The sequence below is a fragment of the Eutrema salsugineum genome, unplaced genomic scaffold, assembly GCF_000478725.1.
Source record: "Eutrema salsugineum unplaced genomic scaffold, Eutsalg1_0 scaffold_10, whole genome shotgun sequence".
In the NCBI taxonomy this organism is placed as follows: Eukaryota; Viridiplantae; Streptophyta; class Magnoliopsida; order Brassicales; family Brassicaceae; genus Eutrema; species Eutrema salsugineum.
Window position 1 is genome coordinate 11,001,910 of NW_006256908.1, and position 20,095 is coordinate 11,022,004.

At 36.8% G+C, this 20,095-nt stretch overlaps 4 protein-coding genes across 6 annotated transcripts; 1 reads left to right on the forward strand and 3 right to left on the reverse strand.

Annotated features, from left to right (window-relative positions):
• Position 1: 1 nt before the first annotated feature.
• On the reverse strand, positions 2 to 5,827 carry LOC18027630 (ubiquitin carboxyl-terminal hydrolase 5). The gene is made up of 13 exons (XM_024148016.1): positions 5,405 to 5,827; positions 4,802 to 5,056; positions 4,506 to 4,650; positions 4,336 to 4,395; positions 4,145 to 4,240; positions 3,389 to 3,778; positions 2,839 to 2,979; positions 2,589 to 2,759; positions 1,976 to 2,233; positions 1,745 to 1,893; positions 858 to 1,419; positions 382 to 654; positions 2 to 276 (listed from the first exon to the last, which is right to left on the reverse strand). Exons 1-13 carry the CDS (start codon positions 5,542 to 5,544, stop codon positions 139 to 141), a joined length of 2,778 nt encoding a protein of 925 aa, XP_024003784.1. The 5' UTR covers positions 5,545 to 5,827; the 3' UTR covers positions 2 to 138.
• A 521-nt stretch (positions 5,828 to 6,348) lies between these two features.
• Positions 6,349 to 7,900, forward strand: LOC18027631 (protein PLANT CADMIUM RESISTANCE 10). 3 transcript variants are annotated; one of them, XM_024160930.1, is made up of 4 exons: positions 6,349 to 6,452; positions 6,658 to 6,914; positions 7,302 to 7,528; positions 7,618 to 7,900. In XM_024160930.1, the coding sequence occupies exons 2-4, from the start codon at positions 6,734 to 6,736 to the stop codon at positions 7,780 to 7,782; spliced, it is 573 nt and encodes a 190-aa protein (XP_024016698.1). In that variant the 5' UTR covers positions 6,349 to 6,452; positions 6,658 to 6,733; the 3' UTR covers positions 7,783 to 7,900. The 3 variants fall into 3 exon arrangements, with proteins under 3 accessions (XP_024016698.1, XP_006411361.1, XP_024016699.1); XM_006411298.2 differs by having other exon boundaries at positions 6,684 to 6,914; XM_024160931.1 differs by having other exon boundaries at positions 6,357 to 6,452; positions 6,684 to 6,976.
• Positions 7,885 to 10,811, reverse strand: LOC18027633 (bZIP transcription factor 17). Its single transcript, XM_006411297.2, has 2 exons — positions 8,859 to 10,811; positions 7,885 to 8,495 (listed from the first exon to the last, which is right to left on the reverse strand). The coding sequence occupies exons 1-2, from the start codon at positions 10,591 to 10,593 to the stop codon at positions 8,062 to 8,064; spliced, it is 2,169 nt and encodes a 722-aa protein (XP_006411360.1). The 5' UTR covers positions 10,594 to 10,811; the 3' UTR covers positions 7,885 to 8,061.
• A 3,913-nt stretch (positions 10,812 to 14,724) lies between these two features.
• On the reverse strand, positions 14,725 to 15,696 carry LOC18027632 (transcription factor MYBC1). Its single transcript, XM_006411299.2, has one exon. The coding sequence runs from the start codon at positions 15,629 to 15,631 to the stop codon at positions 14,861 to 14,863; it is 771 nt and encodes a 256-aa protein (XP_006411362.1). The 5' UTR covers positions 15,632 to 15,696; the 3' UTR covers positions 14,725 to 14,860.
• Positions 15,697 to 20,095: the final 4,399 nt, after the last annotated feature.

Consider the following 20,095-nt stretch of genomic DNA (forward strand, 5'->3'; position numbering starts at 1 on the left):
CTAATTAAATTAAGCTTTGATTACTGCAACATACCAGAAACAAAAATATTACAAATCTAACTAAGCTTGAGCATGTACTAAAACAAAATATTTATATAAAAAAACCTGGACACTGTCACCTAGATTTTTGCGTACATATTATTTCATTTTTCCGCCTGCATCATCAGATTTCCGCCTGTAGAAGAGCACATAAGCAGCACCTGATTTCACATCGTCCTCGTTTATATGCGATATATGACTGTCATCGAAGTTATACCACCTGTTGTCGTCCAGAAGCTGCAGACAAAAACATTAGATTAAAACAAAAACAAAACTCAAGATGTAGAAACAGAATCAAACCAACAAAAATTGGATGGAGCACTAAAGCTGCTTCGAACTGACCTTGATATGTGCAGTGTAGTGTCCGCTGCCCATACCACCGTAATGATTGGTCAAGGCATAGAGCTCATAGAGCTGTGGTCGAGAGAGGTTCTTGTTGGCTACATACTTTGTTAAATCTAAGTCATGAATTGGAAAGTTTACAAATGTTTCCAACTTATGCTTCATGGATCTGCTGTATGAGAATCTCTTTAGATGTATCACTAAGACTTCAGGAAGCCTCCACAGATCAAGCTTTTTGCTTGCCTGCCTTCTTTCGTTGCATTGTGGACAGAAACCTTCACAGACACACAAAGAAAAAAAAAATACGATTAACCACAGTTGATCTACTGCAAGATACAGTGTTCAAATTCGTTGGTTCCGTAGTAAGACACTAACATTTTCTGAACATCATTCATCTTCTTTCAAGATTGCTTCATTCGACTTTTACCAGAAGCCATCTTAATGATTCTACAGAAGGAGGGATAAGGTAATACTTACCACATTTCGTCAGGCACCAAAGGCTCTTCGCGTAGAAACGCTTCCAGACATGCGTATAAAGAAAGAGGTTCTGAACGAGCCTTCTTGGTAGCAGGTCCGTATTTGAGTACTTCAGGCAAACTCTCCAGGCAAGTTATATCATAAATACCAGAAAGCTCTACTGTCCAATCCAAGTATACAATTACTGTTGCAGATGGTGGTAATTTAATTGCTTCCCCTTCATCGTCTGGCAGATTAACTGTTCTATTATTTTCATCCATGAGTTGCAGGGATAATTTAGATGCACCCACTTCGGAAGAACTGCCTTTCTTGACTTTTCTTAATCCACCATTTTTATCTTCATCCTCGGAATTACTAAACCGGGCTGACCTTCTTTCAGGGATGCTAGAATCAATATTTCCTTTCTTGCCCATAGATTCTTCCCTCCGGAAAGGCGAAAGCATATTTTGGACAATGCAATGGATTTTTCCTTTAGTGAGCGCATTTTCACGTGAAGCTAATGAGAGAAGAGGTGTTCCATAGGGTTTCAATTGTACTGTACTTTCACGTTCCCCAGCTTTCCTGAAACATGGTACTCCTGTTAGAAACTGTTTAATGTAGTAACATTGTTCAGCCACAATAATATGACAAAGAAGCACGCATGTGATAAAACAGCATCCTTCCTTTTTTTTTGGCCAAATAACAGAATCCTTGCTAAGGTCGAAATACCTCAAGGGTTTCAGCCAAAAAAAAAATAAACTAGATATCCAAGAATGAAGAAGTAAGCCACAATGACTATAATCTTCAAGTTGTTAAAAGAAAATCCAAAGGGATTGAGTGCCAAAGAGGTTATCTCAAACTAATCTCTAGAATTAGTCCATACAAAGTAGACTGGGAAATAACTTACTGATCTCTGCGGCGGAGTACTAGTCTAAGCAAAGCCGTATTCTCTGAAGACTTTGAAAGTTTGTATGCAGCAAGGTGATCATCGTCTTTGATAGTGGACAATGGAATTAAAGGGTCTTCAAACAATCTGTGGATCAAATTATTTCGAATCTGCAACAACATATTAAACTTAGTTTACGGAGAAGCCAAAAGACTGACACACTTATTTTGAAGAACACTTGAAACCACAAACCTCTGCAAGCTTCAGCTCTTCACTTGGCTTCAAGAAACAGGCACTTGTTAATGCCTGCATCAAATCTCTGCAACGTCCCTGCTTCGATACATTGATAGTAATTGTGGAAGGTAAGGCAGTTTTATCACAAGAAAAGACGGTGACTGTTATTGCTCGTGTTGTGTTGAACTGAAGCGGCAGAGATAGATACATGAAGGGGTCAAATGTTACGGAAACCTTGTTGCAGATTGGACATACTAATGTTGACTTATATTGACCCTGTCAGATGAGACACAGAGTAGGAGAATAAGATTCCAATATTAGTAAGAAAATCAAAAACAAAGAAAAAATAAGAATATACCCTGGGTCTGAAGTAAAGGTTAAATATCATCAGTTAAAAACAGATTGAACGTCTAAAAGAAAATCTGATATATGATGGACGATATTAGCATTCATGCAACTAAGATTAGCATCAATCCCCAAGACTAAACTAAGCATAAGTGACGTACCCATTTCCAATGCCACATCTCTATGAAAAGTTGCGCAAGTATTTTAAGTAGGCAAAAAATCTCTTGGTATAATTTACTTCCTATAGAGCCAAAAGAACAGAAGGAATCTGGTGATTACAGCTTACCTGACAAACATCAACGATTATTGAGTCATTACGAGCAATATGATTAGCCCAAAACTCATCAGCAACTTCTTCATCAGGGCGACCATCTGCGTCACGAGAATTTATGTATGGTTTGTGTTTAACACGATTTAGGTCTTCGTGTAGACCATCCAACAAAAACGCTAATAGCTCCTGCAATGTAGGAACCCCTAATACCTTCAGTTACAATGCCAATACAGCTTTTAGAAAATTTCTGGTTAGTCTGTCAAACCTGCGAATCATGTTGATTGTAACCACTGAATTGAGGAGCGAAGCGAGCAAGTTTTGCTTTGAATGGACGTGGTGCAATTGGTGTGCGCCCAGGAGCCCATAACTTCCTAAGCAAGTCACCAAATGCAAGAGCTAACTCTCCCTGTGCACCACGATTTATTAACAGGTCAAGTTATGATCTGGAAATCAACAACTTGCAGTTTTAGAGAGAAACAATTCTAGTTGATCTACACGAGAAAATGTCACTGCGCCAAGGGAACACTGCCCTAATCAACTGTGATGGGATAATATTCTAGATATGACCTACAACTTCTGGTGATTCAAGGAATTTTACAGTTTCTAAGTCCACGTGTATTCCGCATGTATGCAGGAATTTTTGGGTTAGATTCTGTTAGAAAATAAAGAACACCCCAAAGCATGCAGTACTGCATAAAGATGATTTACATGCAACAGGGAAACACAACTGAACAAATGATAGCTAAGCAAACCTATGCACACACCCATGTATGCATCATATTTATGAGTACCAAGGAACTTCAAGAGGAACTTACAACCATCCCAAGAGGATTTTGCCAATTTATCTCTTGATGATAATCTTCTTGGAAGTAACTAGCAAACTCAGGTGTATGAACCAAACACTGTATTGCACTATTCATGAAACAGGTATTCCCGAGATTCAGCAGCCCTGTCAAGCCAGCAGTGGATCCCCTTGTGGTGACACCAGTGCTACTGTATGTGCTATCAAAAGATTGTGAAACTTCTACACTACCACTTCTGAATGTATTCCTGTTTGAAGAGAAACCTCCTGCAACTGACAAGCTTGATTTAGAAGGATCAATGAGAATAGAAGTAGAGTCTTCATCCACCAATCCGTTCTCTTGAACAGATTGAATGTGAGCACTTGATGTTGTACCATTGATGTCAAGCATCTCCACCAAAATCTGTTTTTAAACGACAGATAAAATCAGCGGCGTCAGTATGAATACAAAAAAAAAAAAAAAGATAAAATCAGAGAGCATATAGAATCATAAACTTAGACTAACTAAACAATGGGACCGAAGCAAAACCTTTTACTTTCAACTGTTTCCCTCATTGTCAAAATTTGTAAAAGCCAAACATAGCAGCAATTTAAGAGCTACGGCTAACTAGATATTGACGAAAGAGAACTCTAATGCCTTTTCCATTCTCTCCTCACAGTAATGGCCAAACTTGGCGTATCCAGAACAATGTCAGAAAACTATGACAAAAGTTCAAGTAGCATATTTCTAGTGACCAACACATGTAAAGCAAAAAAGAAGTGAACTCACATCCTGATCCATTTGAAGGTTGGCATCGTCCAGTGTCCTATCTAAGTCATTCATCAAAGAATATTTTTGGTGGCCATAGTAATCCCAAATGTGCACCTAAATGATGGAAAAGACTCATGTAAGAAAAAGAAAAGAATATGAAAGTATTACTGCAATGGGATGTTTGGAAACATAGGGATATCAGATTTTACATGCTCTGAGTTGAGGTCAAAAATTTCACAGGCCCTTCGATGGAGCTCTCTAATAGTTTCCTGTACAGAAATTTTTAATAGTACAATGAGGTAGCAGAATATAACGAGCTCAGATTTTAATGTAAGAAGCCAGAAACAAACAAACAAAAAAACTGAAAAAAAGATTTAACCTTTTTGCTAATTCTTATGGCACTGTGGTCACTTTTTGGCATCAAGAGTAGCTGAAGACGTAAAGGGTATACCTCCACAGCCAACTCTGTTTGAGAGAGACCTGAGCTAATGACTCTACGCGCCAGAGTTGGACCACCCCCGTACCTTATAAAACAGAAGCAATTATCCATCTGAATTATCTCATCACTTCAGTTTCAATGATAGATAGCAAAATTAAAAAACCATTATATAGTGATGTAGTGATGAAGAAAATCAAGGGATAGCGTTATAGGTCTCATATTGGTTCCACACTCACCATGAACGCAATTGGTTCCACACTTCTTGAGGGAGCAAAACATAGTCGCGGCCTTCCTGAAGTGTATCAATAATTTCACAGGCATTACTCGGGTCCTCCAAAGCAGATTCATAGATCAAATCAGAGTTATCAATCATAGAAGGCTTCTTTAGAGTGCTTGAGCCAGCAGAGTCGCAATGCTCTGACAGTGAAGACCCATCATTTGTGTTGCATGGTTGGTCTTGATTCACATATTCAATCCATTCTTGCCACCATCTGAATAGAAATCGTAACAACGGAGAAAATGTTCTCAGGGATGGCACTCAGCAAATGTACCACAAAATAAAATCAATTCTCTCTAACTGTATTACAATGGCTTCAATATGAGTCAAAAGCAGCAGTAAGTACCAGATCTAGACCCATTGGTTTATCTAGTCATAATTAACAGTTCTATTGAAAACTTTTTGATACGCTTAAACAGCTCTAAGGAAATATCAGCAACTGGTAGATATGTATCAAACTCTGAGAAAGATAACTCAATCCCTAACCCTAAACCACATTAGTAGCAGCAAAGTCGAAAATGAATAGGTTGCCAATAGCGAGCAAAATCAAGCTTGAAATTACCTCTGAGTGATGAGATAAAAAGTATCGCCTTCTTTGCTGTTAGCCTCAGCAGCAATAGCAATGTCTCTTATGAAAACTCGTTCCTCCTCGGGAGACAGATCCATGCTGCCACTGCTGCTTCCCATCGATACCTCAGCCATGTATAAGACCCTCGCGAAATTTGCAGGATTTCTCTATTCAGCTAAGTAGCTTTCACGAATCCTGCTTATTCGGGGACGAATCAACCGGTGATTATAGGCCGATTAACCGAGTTTCGCCGTATGTCTCCGGCGAGAGCAAGGCGGTTGCTATGATATAAACCCTAACGGCTTTTTTGAGGAGAAAGTAGAGTGAGCCGCTAACAAAAATCGAACCTCTTTCTCTCAAGCAACAGATCCTTGCTGGCTTGGCTCCTAGTTAGTATTTTCGAACAATTTTCCACAAAATCCACACACATTTCTTTTCTTTTCTTTTTTAACTTCTCATAGATTAATGAGAAATTATATCTCTTGGGAAAAAGGCAATAATCTATTATGATGTATCTGGGTATTAACCTAATGTAGACTTTTATAATTAGAAAACGGATTATTAAAAGAGAAATATTATTGAGAATTTGGACTTTATTGTATAAATTAATTTTATATTTGTAGTTTTCAGATTTGGATTCCATTTTGTGGAAAAAAAAATCTTATGATCTAAGTTCTTGGTTTTCTTTTCTCTAATAATAATTTTGAGGTTAAAGAAAGAATTAGTGAAGATATGAAAGTTTGGTTTTTCTCCTTCTCTGGTTTTTCTCATTTTGAACTGGTTTGAACAATTAACTCTTTTGTAAAGAAGTTTTTACTTGTTAATTTTGTTTCCTTTTTTCTATCAATGTATGATATTATTTACCACTAAAAATATTGTTTTTCAGATTAGTAAATAATATGCCGAATATAGCGCTTGGTTAATATACCAATTTATTTAACGTGGAAACTCAGTTCTCTTCTTCTGACTAATAAGAGATAAAAGAAAGCTCTGGTTCGCGAATCTGAGTTTCATGCTAATCCAATCTCTCCGTCGAGCTCAGGTAAGAGTTGTATTCACTTGTATCTGAGTTTTCTCTTCCGAATTCGCTGATTCGCCTTGTTTTTCTCCGATCCTCTTGACTCTACTTCTTGCTCTAATCGTTGTTCAATCTTATGTACTCCATCTCACTACCATTTCGATTTAGCTGCTGTAAAATTCGTAGATATGTTCATACTCATGCAATTCAAGATATTAAACTGTTACAGATTTGTTTCCTCGTGTCTAATTTTAGGCTCTGAGGTAAGCATTTTCTTGAAATTGGAATCAAGATTCGGAACTAAGATGGGAGAGAAGGGGCACTACGTGCCTCCGCCGTACGTTCCATTAAGAGAGTCGGATGCTGATGCAGAAGGAACCACCACTCCAACTCGGGATCTGGAAGTTGCTTCTCCTGTAGCCACAAGGGTTGATCCGATACAGTGGTCGTCTGGTGTATGCGCTTGCTTCGACGATATGCAGAGCTGTATGCTACTACTCTCTGTCCTCCACTCCTTGATTTTACTACAGGAACCAATTTTGTTAAAGGTGCCTCTTTGAATTGACCTGTGGAATATATCTGTGTGTGTGTGTTGAGTTATGTTTCTTAGGAAGTCCCGGTATTAGTTCATGTTAGAGGCTATTGGGGACTATAGAAGCAGCCAAGTGCATTTCTTGAATAGGTTGGGGAAGAAACTTACATTTAAGTGTAGAAGCTGAGCCGCAATTTGCTTGCTTGTTTATGTTTTGAGCTTCCTCTATGCTATACCTCTCTTGGACACAAATATGTTATGTTGTCTACGGTGAAGATCATTTAGAAAATGGTTTGAGAAGAGCATGGGAACTTACTGAGGTTTTTGTTTCGGATGCACAGGTTTTATAGGTTTGTTCTGTCCGTGTTATATCTTTGGCAAAAACGCAGAGTTGTTGGGGTCTGGAACATTTGCAGGACCCTGCATAACACATTGCATTTCATGGGCTCTTGTTAACACCATTTGCTGCTTTGCAACCAGTGGCGTTTTGCTTGTTCTACCAGGATGCTTTGTGTCATGTTATGCTTGTGGATACCGCAGATCATTAAGAGCCAAGTACAACTTACAGGTAGAAAGTGGCTCAAATGGCAACATGTGTGAGATTATCATATTCTTGTTTCTAACCGGCGAGTTTTATGTACCATTCTTTGTTTGCAGGAGGCTCCATGTGGGGACTTTGTAACACACTTCTTCTGTCACTTGTGTGCCGTTTGCCAAGAATACAGAGAGATCAGAGAACGTAGCAGCGGCTCAAATCCTCCTGATATGAAGATGGCTATCACCGATGCCCCCTTAGCTCAAGCCATGGAATCAGCTAACTGATCAACTTTGTCTCGTTGTGATTTCAGTTTCTTTTGTAGAAGACATATTTTCATGTCATCGACTTTTGCAATGTATTTTAGAAGTTTGATGGGTAAAGTAAAACTTTCTAAGGTTATAAGTTTATAAAGATAAAAAAGAAGTTACAGCATTCGGATTCTACATCTTGAAACAAAAACCGGAAAACGGTAATAGCTAAGGATATTACTTGATTCCAAAGAGCAGGCAGCTATTTATTCTTTTACATACAGAGCTATAGGAGAGAAGACTGCTGAAACGTCTTCAAGTGGTCACAAGATGAGGAGCTCCTGATCGAGGTAGGACACAGGAGTATGTTACATACTTTGCACTGTCCACAAGCACGACAACAAAAACTCGGGACAGTGATTTTGGTCCTCCAATCATCCCATCGATATCTCCGTCACCACCTTCTCGGGGATCAACAAGCACAGATACAACCATTGATGAGGCGGGCTTGATTTCTTTGCTAGAGCTGTTTCTTTGGTGCTCTTTGGTGAAGTTAAAATCTGATCCTGGCAGTGGAATAGGGAGACCACGCAGGGTTCTTCTGTTCTTCCGACTCCGTGTGTTTGTGGCGTTCTTACTGTGTTCTGCAGAGACGTTGGTTGCTGGAGATGCAGGAATAATGGCTCCAGAGGTTGAGGAGACATCGAACTGAAATACTTCAGTGCACATCCCGGAGCTAAACATTGGCCCTACAATGGAGTCACATAACAAAAACAGGTTATTTTATTATACTGAGCACAAAAACCCAAAAGACAACCCCAAAAGCTACTATGCCTCTAGCTTCCGCAGAGGAAGACTAAATTCTAATATAAACACTTTTCAATCTCTATGAATAACTATTTCACTTGTTACTCATTAGCGTTTACTGTTTACCATCTATCCAGACTATTTTATGCATCTACTCTTTACTGGAGAATGACTGATAAGTAAGTTCAACGGCATAGTTGTTCTAGTGTCATGAACAAAGATCTGAAAAGGACTAGTCGACCTAGAATGCCTTCCTACGTAATAAAGTCAAGGGAACAGAAAGTACATCAGAAACCCATGATTACCTGCACCACCTTCACGGAACCATTGCTGCATTTCACCATTGGCTGCTTTTGTTTTGATTTGGTCTTTTAGAGTATCAGCAGAGCCAGAGGATAAAGCTTTCTGTTTTTCAGTCTTGGATCTATAGAGATGCTTAGCCATATCCTCGATCCTTCCCACGCCAGGTAGAGGCAGTGCAGGGGAGTAATCTTTAGGAATCACCAAGTCAGCTTTCCTCTCATTTGATTCAGAAGCCTTTCGTGAAGCCACGGCTTTCTCACTCGCCAATATAGAGTTAATAATCAAATTCCCATCAATCTTCACAAGCTTGTCATTTCTCGGAACAAAGAGTGATGCAACTAGAGGCTCACTACCATTTCCAGGAGGTACAGAGCTCTCTGTTGCAGACATATTTTTTCCTGGTCCTCGATCACAATCTCTCCCGCAATGCATCCCGTTACTATTATAAACCCCAGTACCAGCACCACTACGAGACGTCTCCAAAACTCTATCCCTATGCTGGTTATATATCTGGTCGGTAACATAATTAGACCTATAGTTCCCGTAAAAGGCACCACTAATTCCTCCATAGTTAACGTTCACAATCGGAGCCAAAGCACCAAACAAAAACAGACACAACAGAAGACCCAGAAAACTAATACTGGCGACCTTCTTGGTCTTAGCTTCACTCTTCTTACTCTCCGACTTCTTTGCCTTGGATGCTCCAAGGGGATTCTGTGGTTTCAACCTAGGAATGGGAATCAGAGGCACTTGAGAACCTTGTTGCTTCACCATGTAAGGCGGACAAGGCATCCATGGATAAGGCATTGGTGCCATCGGTGGATACATTCCCATCGGAGGTGGTGGATGATGCGGCGGACACATTCCATTTCCACCCAATTGCTGCCTCAAAGTTGCATTCTCAGCCATGAAATACGATATCTTACCGTTCAAATCCGTTATAGTAGAATGCATGTTCCTAACCTTCTCCTCAAGCTCCTCCACGTAATGTTTCTTCCTCTGCCTCGAAAGCTGCGCGCTTTCACGGTTTCTCATAAGTCTCGCTCTCTTTTTCTCATCTTCTTCACCTGTGACAGCACTTGCGTCTGCATCCTCGCCCGATCTCCTGTACTTACTGCTCCTCGATTCGTCACTCATATCCTCTTCGATCTCTTTCTTCCTCTTGGTAATAGATGCCGTCGCGGCTTCTTCCACCTTAACTTTCTGATCGACCACGACGTTTACTGATTTAGGCGAGGATTCGTTCGTAGCTTCCGAGACATCAGAACCGCAATTTCCCGACCCCTGAGACGACAATGGAGTGGGTAGATCCAAGGTACGGTCAGCACCGGAGCATCGATCGCCGGAATCCCTGGGAGAATCCCGGTTGCAGCATCCGGAAGTACTCTTATCGGCATCTCCTTTGGGAAGAGAGTCTCCGGAAATTCCAGAGCCTTCAGACTCGGGAGTGAAATCTCCAAACTGCTCTTGATTAGAGGCATTCACAGGGATGAGGAAAGTCTCGTTCTCGGCGGGAAAGTAGAGGTCGTCCATACCGTCGAAAGTGAGCTCGAATTCACCGTCGGCATCAACAGGAAACCCCAGATCGGACATAAGCTCGCCGATCGGAACCTGATCGGAGCCGGAATGGTAAAATTGGTCGAACGGAGGGATCGGGATGGAATCGAAGTCGGGAGGAGCGAGGGTGGAGTTAGGATCGGGAGCAGGTGGAGGCTCCTCCGTGATAGGTGCAGCCATTGTTGTCTGAGTTTTTTTAGGGTTAGGGCTACGAATTGGGGGATGAAGAAGGAGAGATTCAAAGAAGAAGGAGAAGAAAAAAGGGGTTATGGATTTATGCGGTAGAATGCACGGGAAGATGACGGGGGTTTAAAGCCAAAATGAAGAAGCTGCCTTCTTCCTTCTTCTCTCTCGACTCCGGCGCGTGGCCCACGCTCCGTAATCGAGCTCACTAGTGATGGAACCAGAATCCAAATTACATCTCTTTCCAAAAACAAATTATTATATAGTGATAAATCTGGCAAAAAATAGGGAGATTATTTAAAATAAATACTTTGACTATTACTAGCTAAAAACTTTTGTGATCTGCTATTAGGCTTTAGAATAGTAAATTTAGTCACTATTTTTTTTGTCAAAAAATTAGTCACTATTAACAATTGACTAAATTTATTTATATATATATATATATATAAATAATTTAGCTATTCAAGTTTATTACTTAATATTCTGCCAAAAGAAGCTATTCAATTTAATAGTGATTGACTTAATAGTTTATTTGATTTAGAGAACAATTGAGCAATTTCATTTATTTCTATTTATTGTAGGATTCAATGCATTACATAATATATGGAAACCATTTTACGTAATTACTATATATCATTTTTTCCTGATTTTGTTATATTTTTTATTTTTGTTTTTGTTTTTGTTATTACTTATTTCTTTTTGTAATCATCATATCTAGTTCAAAACAAAGAAGGTCATGAGTTCTTCACCATAAAATTATCTCTACAAATGTCTATGTACCAAACTAAATGTTTCGTACGTGCATGAAGGAGATAGAAGAGTATAGCAGAGCATATGCATTGATTTGACGTTCTTCTTCAAAGTAGTTCATCAGTTTGGTAGCGAATACTTGTGGTGTTGACTTTTCTAGTCTTTACTTTTCAAACAAAACACCAACAAATGGATAGCTTTATTTTTTATTTTTTTTTAGGTGTTTGTAATATCTAGATTTTTCGTGCATTATCATTCTGTATAGACATTATATGGTTGTATTGGGTACAACTGAGTGTTTTTATCGTATTTTTAGCAGAACACAGAATTTTAAAAGGTTTGATTCAAATAAGACTTGGATTTGTAAAAGGAAAAAGAAATTTACAATAGTGGTATAAAGAGTCGGCATTTATACCTTCTTAACTTGGGATAACCATTCTCAAACAATCAAGCATGTTCAGAACTCTCGAAATCATCTTACATTACAAAAAAAAAAAAAAAAATTCACCGTAGGATCAAACTTCAAATTTGATCGCCAAATAAATATAAAAAAAATGATTTAATGGCGATACAAAATCTTCACAAAAACCAACTCAGTTTACCACAGTTCTTATCCGATTCAAGTTTCTTTGTATTTATGCAGATTTTCAGACTTTAAGAATCTGAAGTTCGACTGCCTAATTCATATTTTATACTCATATATATAACTAAACAAAAAAAAATATATACAAGAACGTCGCAAAAGAAAATGAAAACAAGAGCAAAGGAAAAACAGCGAGTGTAAAACAAGCGTTAAGAGGAAGAGCGTGTGGAAGCAGGTGACTATCCACGTCCTAAAGCACGTTGACTGCATTTTGTTGGAGTGAAGGAAGGGTTTTTGGTTTTGCCTCTCGAAACTTCTCTCTTTTTATGATCAAAAACCTTAAAATAATGCTATCTTATCGCTTCACTTTTCCAACTGTGTGTCGTTTTTGAGTCTCTTTTCCGTCACGCATGTCTCCCTCTCCTCTGCTTCTCTTATCATTGCTTCTCTCCTTCCCTCTCATCTCACACTATTAGTCTACAAGACTACAATTAGAGTTTTCGTGTGGAATTAAAAAAAGAGTTGTTTTTAGGAGGCTTCCACTATCATGTTGTGTTACTTGTTTGTTATTTTCCATGTTTGTTAATGCGTAAAATTGGAAAACATGTCATTTTTAAAAGGTTGGTTAAAATATTTGGAATCCGAAATCAGACCCGAGTATCTACAAAACTCAAGTGTATCCGGGTAGGAAAATTACATATCCACTTTTCATAATCCTATTTGGCGTTTTGTGCATGGCTGATAAGAATGAATTGTTAGTAAGCCATCGAAAAAAAAAATAGTATTCTAATCAGTAATAAGTATTTCTCTTGCTTTTTGAGTGGACAAATGTCAAATGTATCCAACAGATATGAAATTTGAAGTTCAGTAATCATTAAGAAACGTGTCTAATTCTAGACCTGGTTTTTATATTTAATGAATGAAAACAAGTTTACTGTTTAAAATGGTAGTTCATTTTGTTAGTGGTTGAATTATATTATCTACAAAAATGTTATTTACAGAGAGATAAAATCTTACACGTTAGAGAAACAATGATTGAGCATAAAACGTACTCCATTACCTATAAGACCAGATTAAATTAGATGGAAGATAAAGTTTAGGGGAAAGAAATCAGATTTGAAGTGGTAGCTACACAAGAGAAAACACATTTCCCGAATATATTTTTTTCTCAATCAATAAACTCTTTTTTTCATACCAAACTTTTTTCTTAAATCAAGAAACTCTAAAAAGACAAAAATTAAGAATGGGATCAGATGTAAATAGGATGATTCTTAGAATATTTTGTACGGTTCTCAAATCAAAATTGTGATTTGTAAAGCCATCTCATCGATCTATAAAAAGTCAACTAATGGCAAATCATACAAATGCGTTCTAGGAATCTTTCAATCACCTTACTTTTGTATCCTCTAAGAAATTTTTTTGCATAATCAAATTTTACGTTACGGTTACAGCTCGAGAAGGCCGATGCCACCAAGTTCGATATTATAGTTTGTTGGACTCCATTGTGGATCCAGTGCGTCGAAAAAGTATATGGAGGATAGAGAGCAATTATTATTCTTTGGGCAATTACATTCATGTTAGGTATGATAATTGTTTAGTTCTTATTTTGTTGACTAAATTGTAATTTTTTGGGAGGCACTTACATTCATGTTGACTAAAGCTATTATGGTAGATAGAGAAGTTGTATTTTTGTAATAGAGAGAGTCCCATCAAAACATTGTATAAATTATATTTTGGGTGAGAAAATCACATTCCAAGTATTAGAAAAAAATAATAATAATAATTAAAGTGGAAAATACGAGGAAGACGCAAAGAGGAGGAGGAGATATAAAAATAGTTCTCTCCATGAGGAAAGAAAATTACGACAGGGGAACAAGCACGCACATTTAACGGTATTGCGAACCTTAACTGCGATGATGCTTCATATGAAACTAATCTTTGGAGGATGAAAGTTTTAGCAGAGATGAAAATCAAGTTTAGAAGAATGGTATTACAACAAAAACAACCTCCCAGTGGAACAAAAACAACCTCCAAGTGGATCAAAATGTCTGCATGGCGCACTTTAACAACATTCAGAAAATGGGGACTCTATTCTAAGATATGGGATTTAGCGGATATATATAGTCAAAACCCAAGTGCTCTCGCTTCTCTGACCTTGGGACCACACTCTGTTATGAGTCTCTTCAAGGGATGGTGCATTAATGTATATGCAATGGCCAAATGCAGCAGCTGTGATGTATACTCATTCGTATGACCACTTCAGAAAATGCACCTTTTCAGGTAAACAAGTTTTTGCCTTATTTTCACTCTTTTTCTTTTAGCATATCTTGTTACAATTGTGTAAATATTGTTGACCTTCCTCTATAAATGTTCTTTTATAGATAGTTATAAGCTTACCACAATGAAAGACTCAAAGGTGAAAGTGAATTTTACAACATCTTAACTGATACTTAGTGATTAATACAAGTGTTTCTATTTTTTTTTTTTTTTTTTTTGCAGTCGCAATACTGCCCGCATTCCCTTTGTTCGTGATGGCTTAGGGATTTGTGTAATCCAAATTTTGAGACAGTTGTGAGCTCGATATTACAACAAAAACTCTTTTGTCATTCCCTTGTCTTTTTAAGGTGATTTTATCACTTTATTGCAAATCAGGGGAAACAAATGACACATGATGAAACTGGACTTGTTCATCATGTAAAGTTTATTATTTTCAGCTGGACAAAGATAATAGAACACTCGATTCTAGTGTATGCAAATGCTGGCATCATACAAACAAATTAAGAGTGAAATCGTTTGTGTAAAGAAAAAAAAATATACACTAACAATACATTTAATAAACCTGACGAAAAATGCAAATTACACAGATAATAATCCCCAAACATTATTGGTTCCACAACAAATATTAAGTTATAATAATAATATCAAATCCCATTAATTCCCCGCAGGGAAGAGCTTAAGAATCTTCCTGCCACCATCTCCATTACCATAATCGGAATCTTCATACCTGAGATTACGAACCACTTGGTTTTGCTGATGATTCATCGCATGTTTCCCCATATACGGATTCATCAATGGCGGCATCAAGTACTCAGAATTCACCCGAACCGGGTTCAAGAAATGCGCCGGAACCGGAGAGCTCGCGAAGAGCCGATCAGTGGCCGAGTCGGAGACGATGACGTGTCCTCCGGAGGCACCGTTATTACCGTTCCCTCCTCCTCCCTGCATCCTCCTGAGGTAAAGACGATACTTCTGAAGATGACTTGCTACGTTCTCTCTCGTTAATCCTTCGACGCTCATCAGCTGCATTATCGTTTTGGGAACTGCGTTCTTGATCCCTAAATGTCCAACCGCGTCCACAAACCGCTTGTGTAGCTGAGGCGTCCAGACTAAACGCGGTCGTTTCAGCGTTCTTGCTGGCTCGTCTCCTCCACCGATTGATCCCGAACCGAGATCCGTTGATTCGCCGCCGAAATCAGAGTTCATCATCAACGGCGGTGGAGTTGTCGTCGGCGTCGGCGTGGCGACGGATTGAAGCTTCTGGTGATAATTTCCGGCGGTTTTCTTGAGGTTGTTGGGAGTTCCGATTTGGAAAGCGAGAGCAAGATGAGGAGTGATAAGGGTTTGAGAGATTGGTATGAGTTCTTCCGGCGACGGGAGCTCCTCCTCCCATCTTACGAACCAACTCGGATTATCCTCTCTCATCGGGACGGTGATTGTGACGGCGGATGAAGATGGAGGAGAGAGAGAGGCTTCTCTCGAGGTGGATCTTTTGGGGGAAGAAGAGAAGAAAGTAGTTATAATTGTGAAATTTTCTAAATATATATATATGCAGGAAAGTGAGTGATTGGCTGATTCCTTTTCTCTCGAATAATGTGTTTATGGAGTTATGGAACGGAATAGATTGATTATTATTCTTTTCTAAAAAAAATGAAATAATGAGAAACAGAAAAAAAAAATTGAAAAATCAAAAAAGTAAGGAGTAAAAAATAGTGTGAGCATATCTGTCATTGTCATATATGGTTCCGTTCATGGCGTCTAAATTGCCAGTTTTGTGTTCCATGCGAAATGTTTGCCTCAAGCCTATATTTATTTATTTATTTTATTTTGTGACCAAGATCAAGCTGTGATTAATTTTTATTTGAAAGAAGTAATAATACGTAGATAAGGTGTGGAGTTATTAAATTCTGTAAGTAGCATCTCTTTCATTTTTAATTTCTTATTTTAAAATAAATATAGATCGCATAACGGCATAACAATGTGCCAATAGTTGAGCCGACATCATTTTTAATTAAAGTTATCATCAAAGTCTATCTAGATAAACGAAGGCATAGAAGCTCACGATAGAAAGAATAAAATCTTAATCTATATATTCAACAACTCCGTATATAATGTGTCCTTGATATCCTTCATTAATTATATAACCCGAATCTTTAGTTAAATTTTAAGAAGAATATAATTATTAATGAAGAAGGAGATCGAGAAGGAAAGAAAGCATAGAATTTAACTTGCCTCAAATGTGATGAACAAAAAAAAAAGAAAGAGGAAGACGACGAAAACAGTTAAAGATGATAATTGAAGGATTGGTTTACCTTTTTGTTTTGTTCGGATCTGTCACTGTCTTATGTGTTTCGGAGTTATGGTCCAAAGCCTCAGAGAGATTCTTGGTTTTCCACGTGACGCGTGTCCTATCACGCGCTCATATTACGCGTGAGGCTATATGAAACAGCACCCTGTCGTACAATTGGTCTGTCGTACGCATGAGATTCCACGCGCAGACATGGATTAGGTTAGGCAACTTTTTTCTAGTGATTATATTAAATTAACTTCCATTTAGTGCGTTAACTGTCTCTAAAGTCTAAACCATGCGTATACTATACTTTTACCATTTAACTAGTAATCAAATCTATAAGTAATTTCTTTGTGTTTTCTTACTCTGGTATATTTTGAAAATCTGTATAGAACGTTAACTATTTGACATTTTTAAAGTCTGAATGTTACACATTTCAAAGTAAAAAACATATCAATACTATTATTTTCAGGTATTTGATATACATGTTTGAAAATAGATAACCAATTTACTTGTAGTGAAATATGGGATACATGAAAAGTTCATTATATATATTGGAATCATGTATTCTATAAATAAACTATTATATACATACTACTATAACAAAAAAGTATGGGTTGATAGTGGGACTTGTGCTGCAATCGGCATCTGCATTTAACAAATAAATCAAAGAGCTTTCTAGGTGTATAAACTATGCATTAGATTAGTGTGAAAGATTAAATATTAAAATTTTAGGTTCGGCGTGTAATTTGAAACTAAGGATGCTAATTCGGATACCTCGAATTTCTATTATTAATTAGTTTGAATCATAAATTGAAATTGAGTTCTATTTAGTTTACTACTATTTTAAGATCTGCATATTAATCTTTTTGTATGAACCTCAGTACTGAAAGATAAAAAATATGATCGAGTTTTTTAATTAAAAATTAACAATATATATATTATTAAAACTGAATTTGAATCGAGACTAAAAATATTGCAAATCTACTCGATCATCTGAGTTATTCTCTTTTTTTTATTTCTAAATTAAACATATAAAAACTAGGATTTAAATTACTCCGGTTGATCAGCAGTGCCAGTGGGTAGTTAGCTCGGTTGATCAGTAGTTAAATAATCAAACAATCGAATATTTCATTAAACTCTTAATCTTTGTGTAAAATCTAACACATTTAACTATGAAACAGATGAAGTATTTTTCTGCCTTTATGAATTATATCAAAATTTCAGAAAGAAAGCCGACGTTAAATGTATTAAAAAGTGATCTAGTGGCCAACCCGATCAGCACCATCGTATGTATTTTAGAAAATGAAACAGTAAGGAATTTCTTCCGAAGTCCCCAAGACAAGACGTGAATTGAACCAGACAAGAGTTGTCCCCTTGATTTCATTTGCACCGATGTTTTTTGGAGTTTTAAAAGCGAACCTTACTTAAGAAGCCAGTGAAGCACAAGAGAGTTTTGTTTTGTGCAATTAATCCTTCACTGACAATTCATTGTAGGTTTTTTCTAAAAAACACACCAACTTACAACGTTTTTAAATTCTTAAAACTCTTGAGAGAAGGAGAATGATTTAAAGCAGGAATCTTCTTTTGTTTTTGTTTTCTTTATTTAAGGGAAGACTAAGTTAATTCATGAACCATGTGATGCCCATGTTTTATTATAACCGCCTATATATAAGTATCCTTTAGAGTGATTGATACCTAACCAACCATTCAATCACATAGGATAAACACGGTAAGGTTGAGGTTGTAATGCACAAACAAAATCTATTTGGTTTGGTAACCATCTTATATATGATATTCTGGTCTATAACATGCATATAAAATAATAGTTTCAGGGTTTCTAAGATTAAAAGTTTGGAGATGTACCTAAGTATTTAGCAACTCCTTTCCCTTTACTTACTTTCACAATTTGAGAATAGTTTGTAAAAAGGAAACACCATAACACTAAATTAAACTAAAAAAAAAGTAGATTCTATGCAGTCTAGATGTACATCTTCAAAATATTGGGTCTTTCTAACTCTGGAATTACTCTTCAACAAATTGAAGTTTGCAAGTACAATTTTATGTTTAACTTATTTCTTATGTAGTATAAGTGTTCAATGTTTTTCATATACTGCACAATTTGTACACAAATAAAAGTTTGCAAGTAAAGTTTTATGGCTTACTAATATTTTGCATATAAAATTGACCATATCATAATTTTTTGTTCCATTTGATTTCGATAAGGATTGGTGATTAAAAAAAAAAACAGGCAATAATTTTGATCGTTAATGTTCTGTTTTATTTGTTATGATCGATCCATCAATAATAAGTGGAATAACAAACAAAACAATTTATTTCCAGGTGACACAATGCTTTTATGTACCTCAAAATTTTCTCTCTTTTCTCCGATCTAGGAATTCTCTTATAGCCACTTTAGATTTTTTTCACTGAAAGTAAACGTACGGGTTTAACCAATATGTAATGTATTATATAAAAAACATTTAGATAAGCATTTTTTAATAGCCTTAAACGGATGATATAATTCGCTAGCACATGGGTACCTAAGTTCGAATCATATGTATAGTCATTTTGTTTTTTTTTTTAAACAAAGTATAGTCATTTTTGAAAACTAGATATTTTTAACCATAAATGAGTTTCTTGTGCATGTAAAACAATCCAGCTAAACTAGTTTCATCAACACCATATCACTTGATTACCATAGGTTGCAATCCCATCACTTGATTACCATAGGTTGCAATCCGGGTCTTGTCATTTTTTTTTCCACAAAAACTCAGTCAAAATGTTTTCAACATATGCTCTACTTTTGTTTACAACACTCTGGCTAAGCCCTCTATCTCTCTCTTTTTTTTTTATAGAAGAATCTGTAATTAAAAAACACATTGTTTTTTAAAATTTAACTTATCAGCAAATATAGTAATAAAGTAATGCTTTAGATGTTTCTCTAAAAACCTGCTCATTCCTAGAACCAGTCGGATGGCAATTATTCGTTCTTTACCCATCGTGTTGTGTATTGGAGTAGCATTCCAGATTCCACCCAAAATATCACATTAAAATTCAAAAATTCGAGCCGTAATGCACTTTTGAAATCATTTGACAGAGCTATACAACTGTATGGCCTCGGGCTCTCACTTTCTTTTTGATTTTAGGGCCTAATTTCAAAAGCAAAGACATTCATGAGCTTGTTCCTGCACTACAAAAAAGGAGAGAGTAAAATCCAGATATTGTTTCTATTCTTTTTGTCATCCACCCAGATTTTGTTCTGGATGATGAATTCACGATAGTAGAGAAATCAATAATTGAACTTTTTTGCTGTTCTTTTATATTTTTATTTTGTGTGTGTGTTATATATTGTATAGACGTTGACAAAATATAATCAAGTAGATTTAATAGTCTTCTTAACATACTTATTGCTTTTGTAATTGCTTCTTGTCGCTTTTTAGTCAATATACCAATTAATTATAAGTAGAAATTCATTCATAAAACAATAATAAAAACTTCAAGCAAATTAAAAGTGGTTTAGTTGCATGATTCATATATACTAAGTATTACGAACTTAAATTTTATTGTGAAACGAGAGGAACAGATGAGGAATTTTC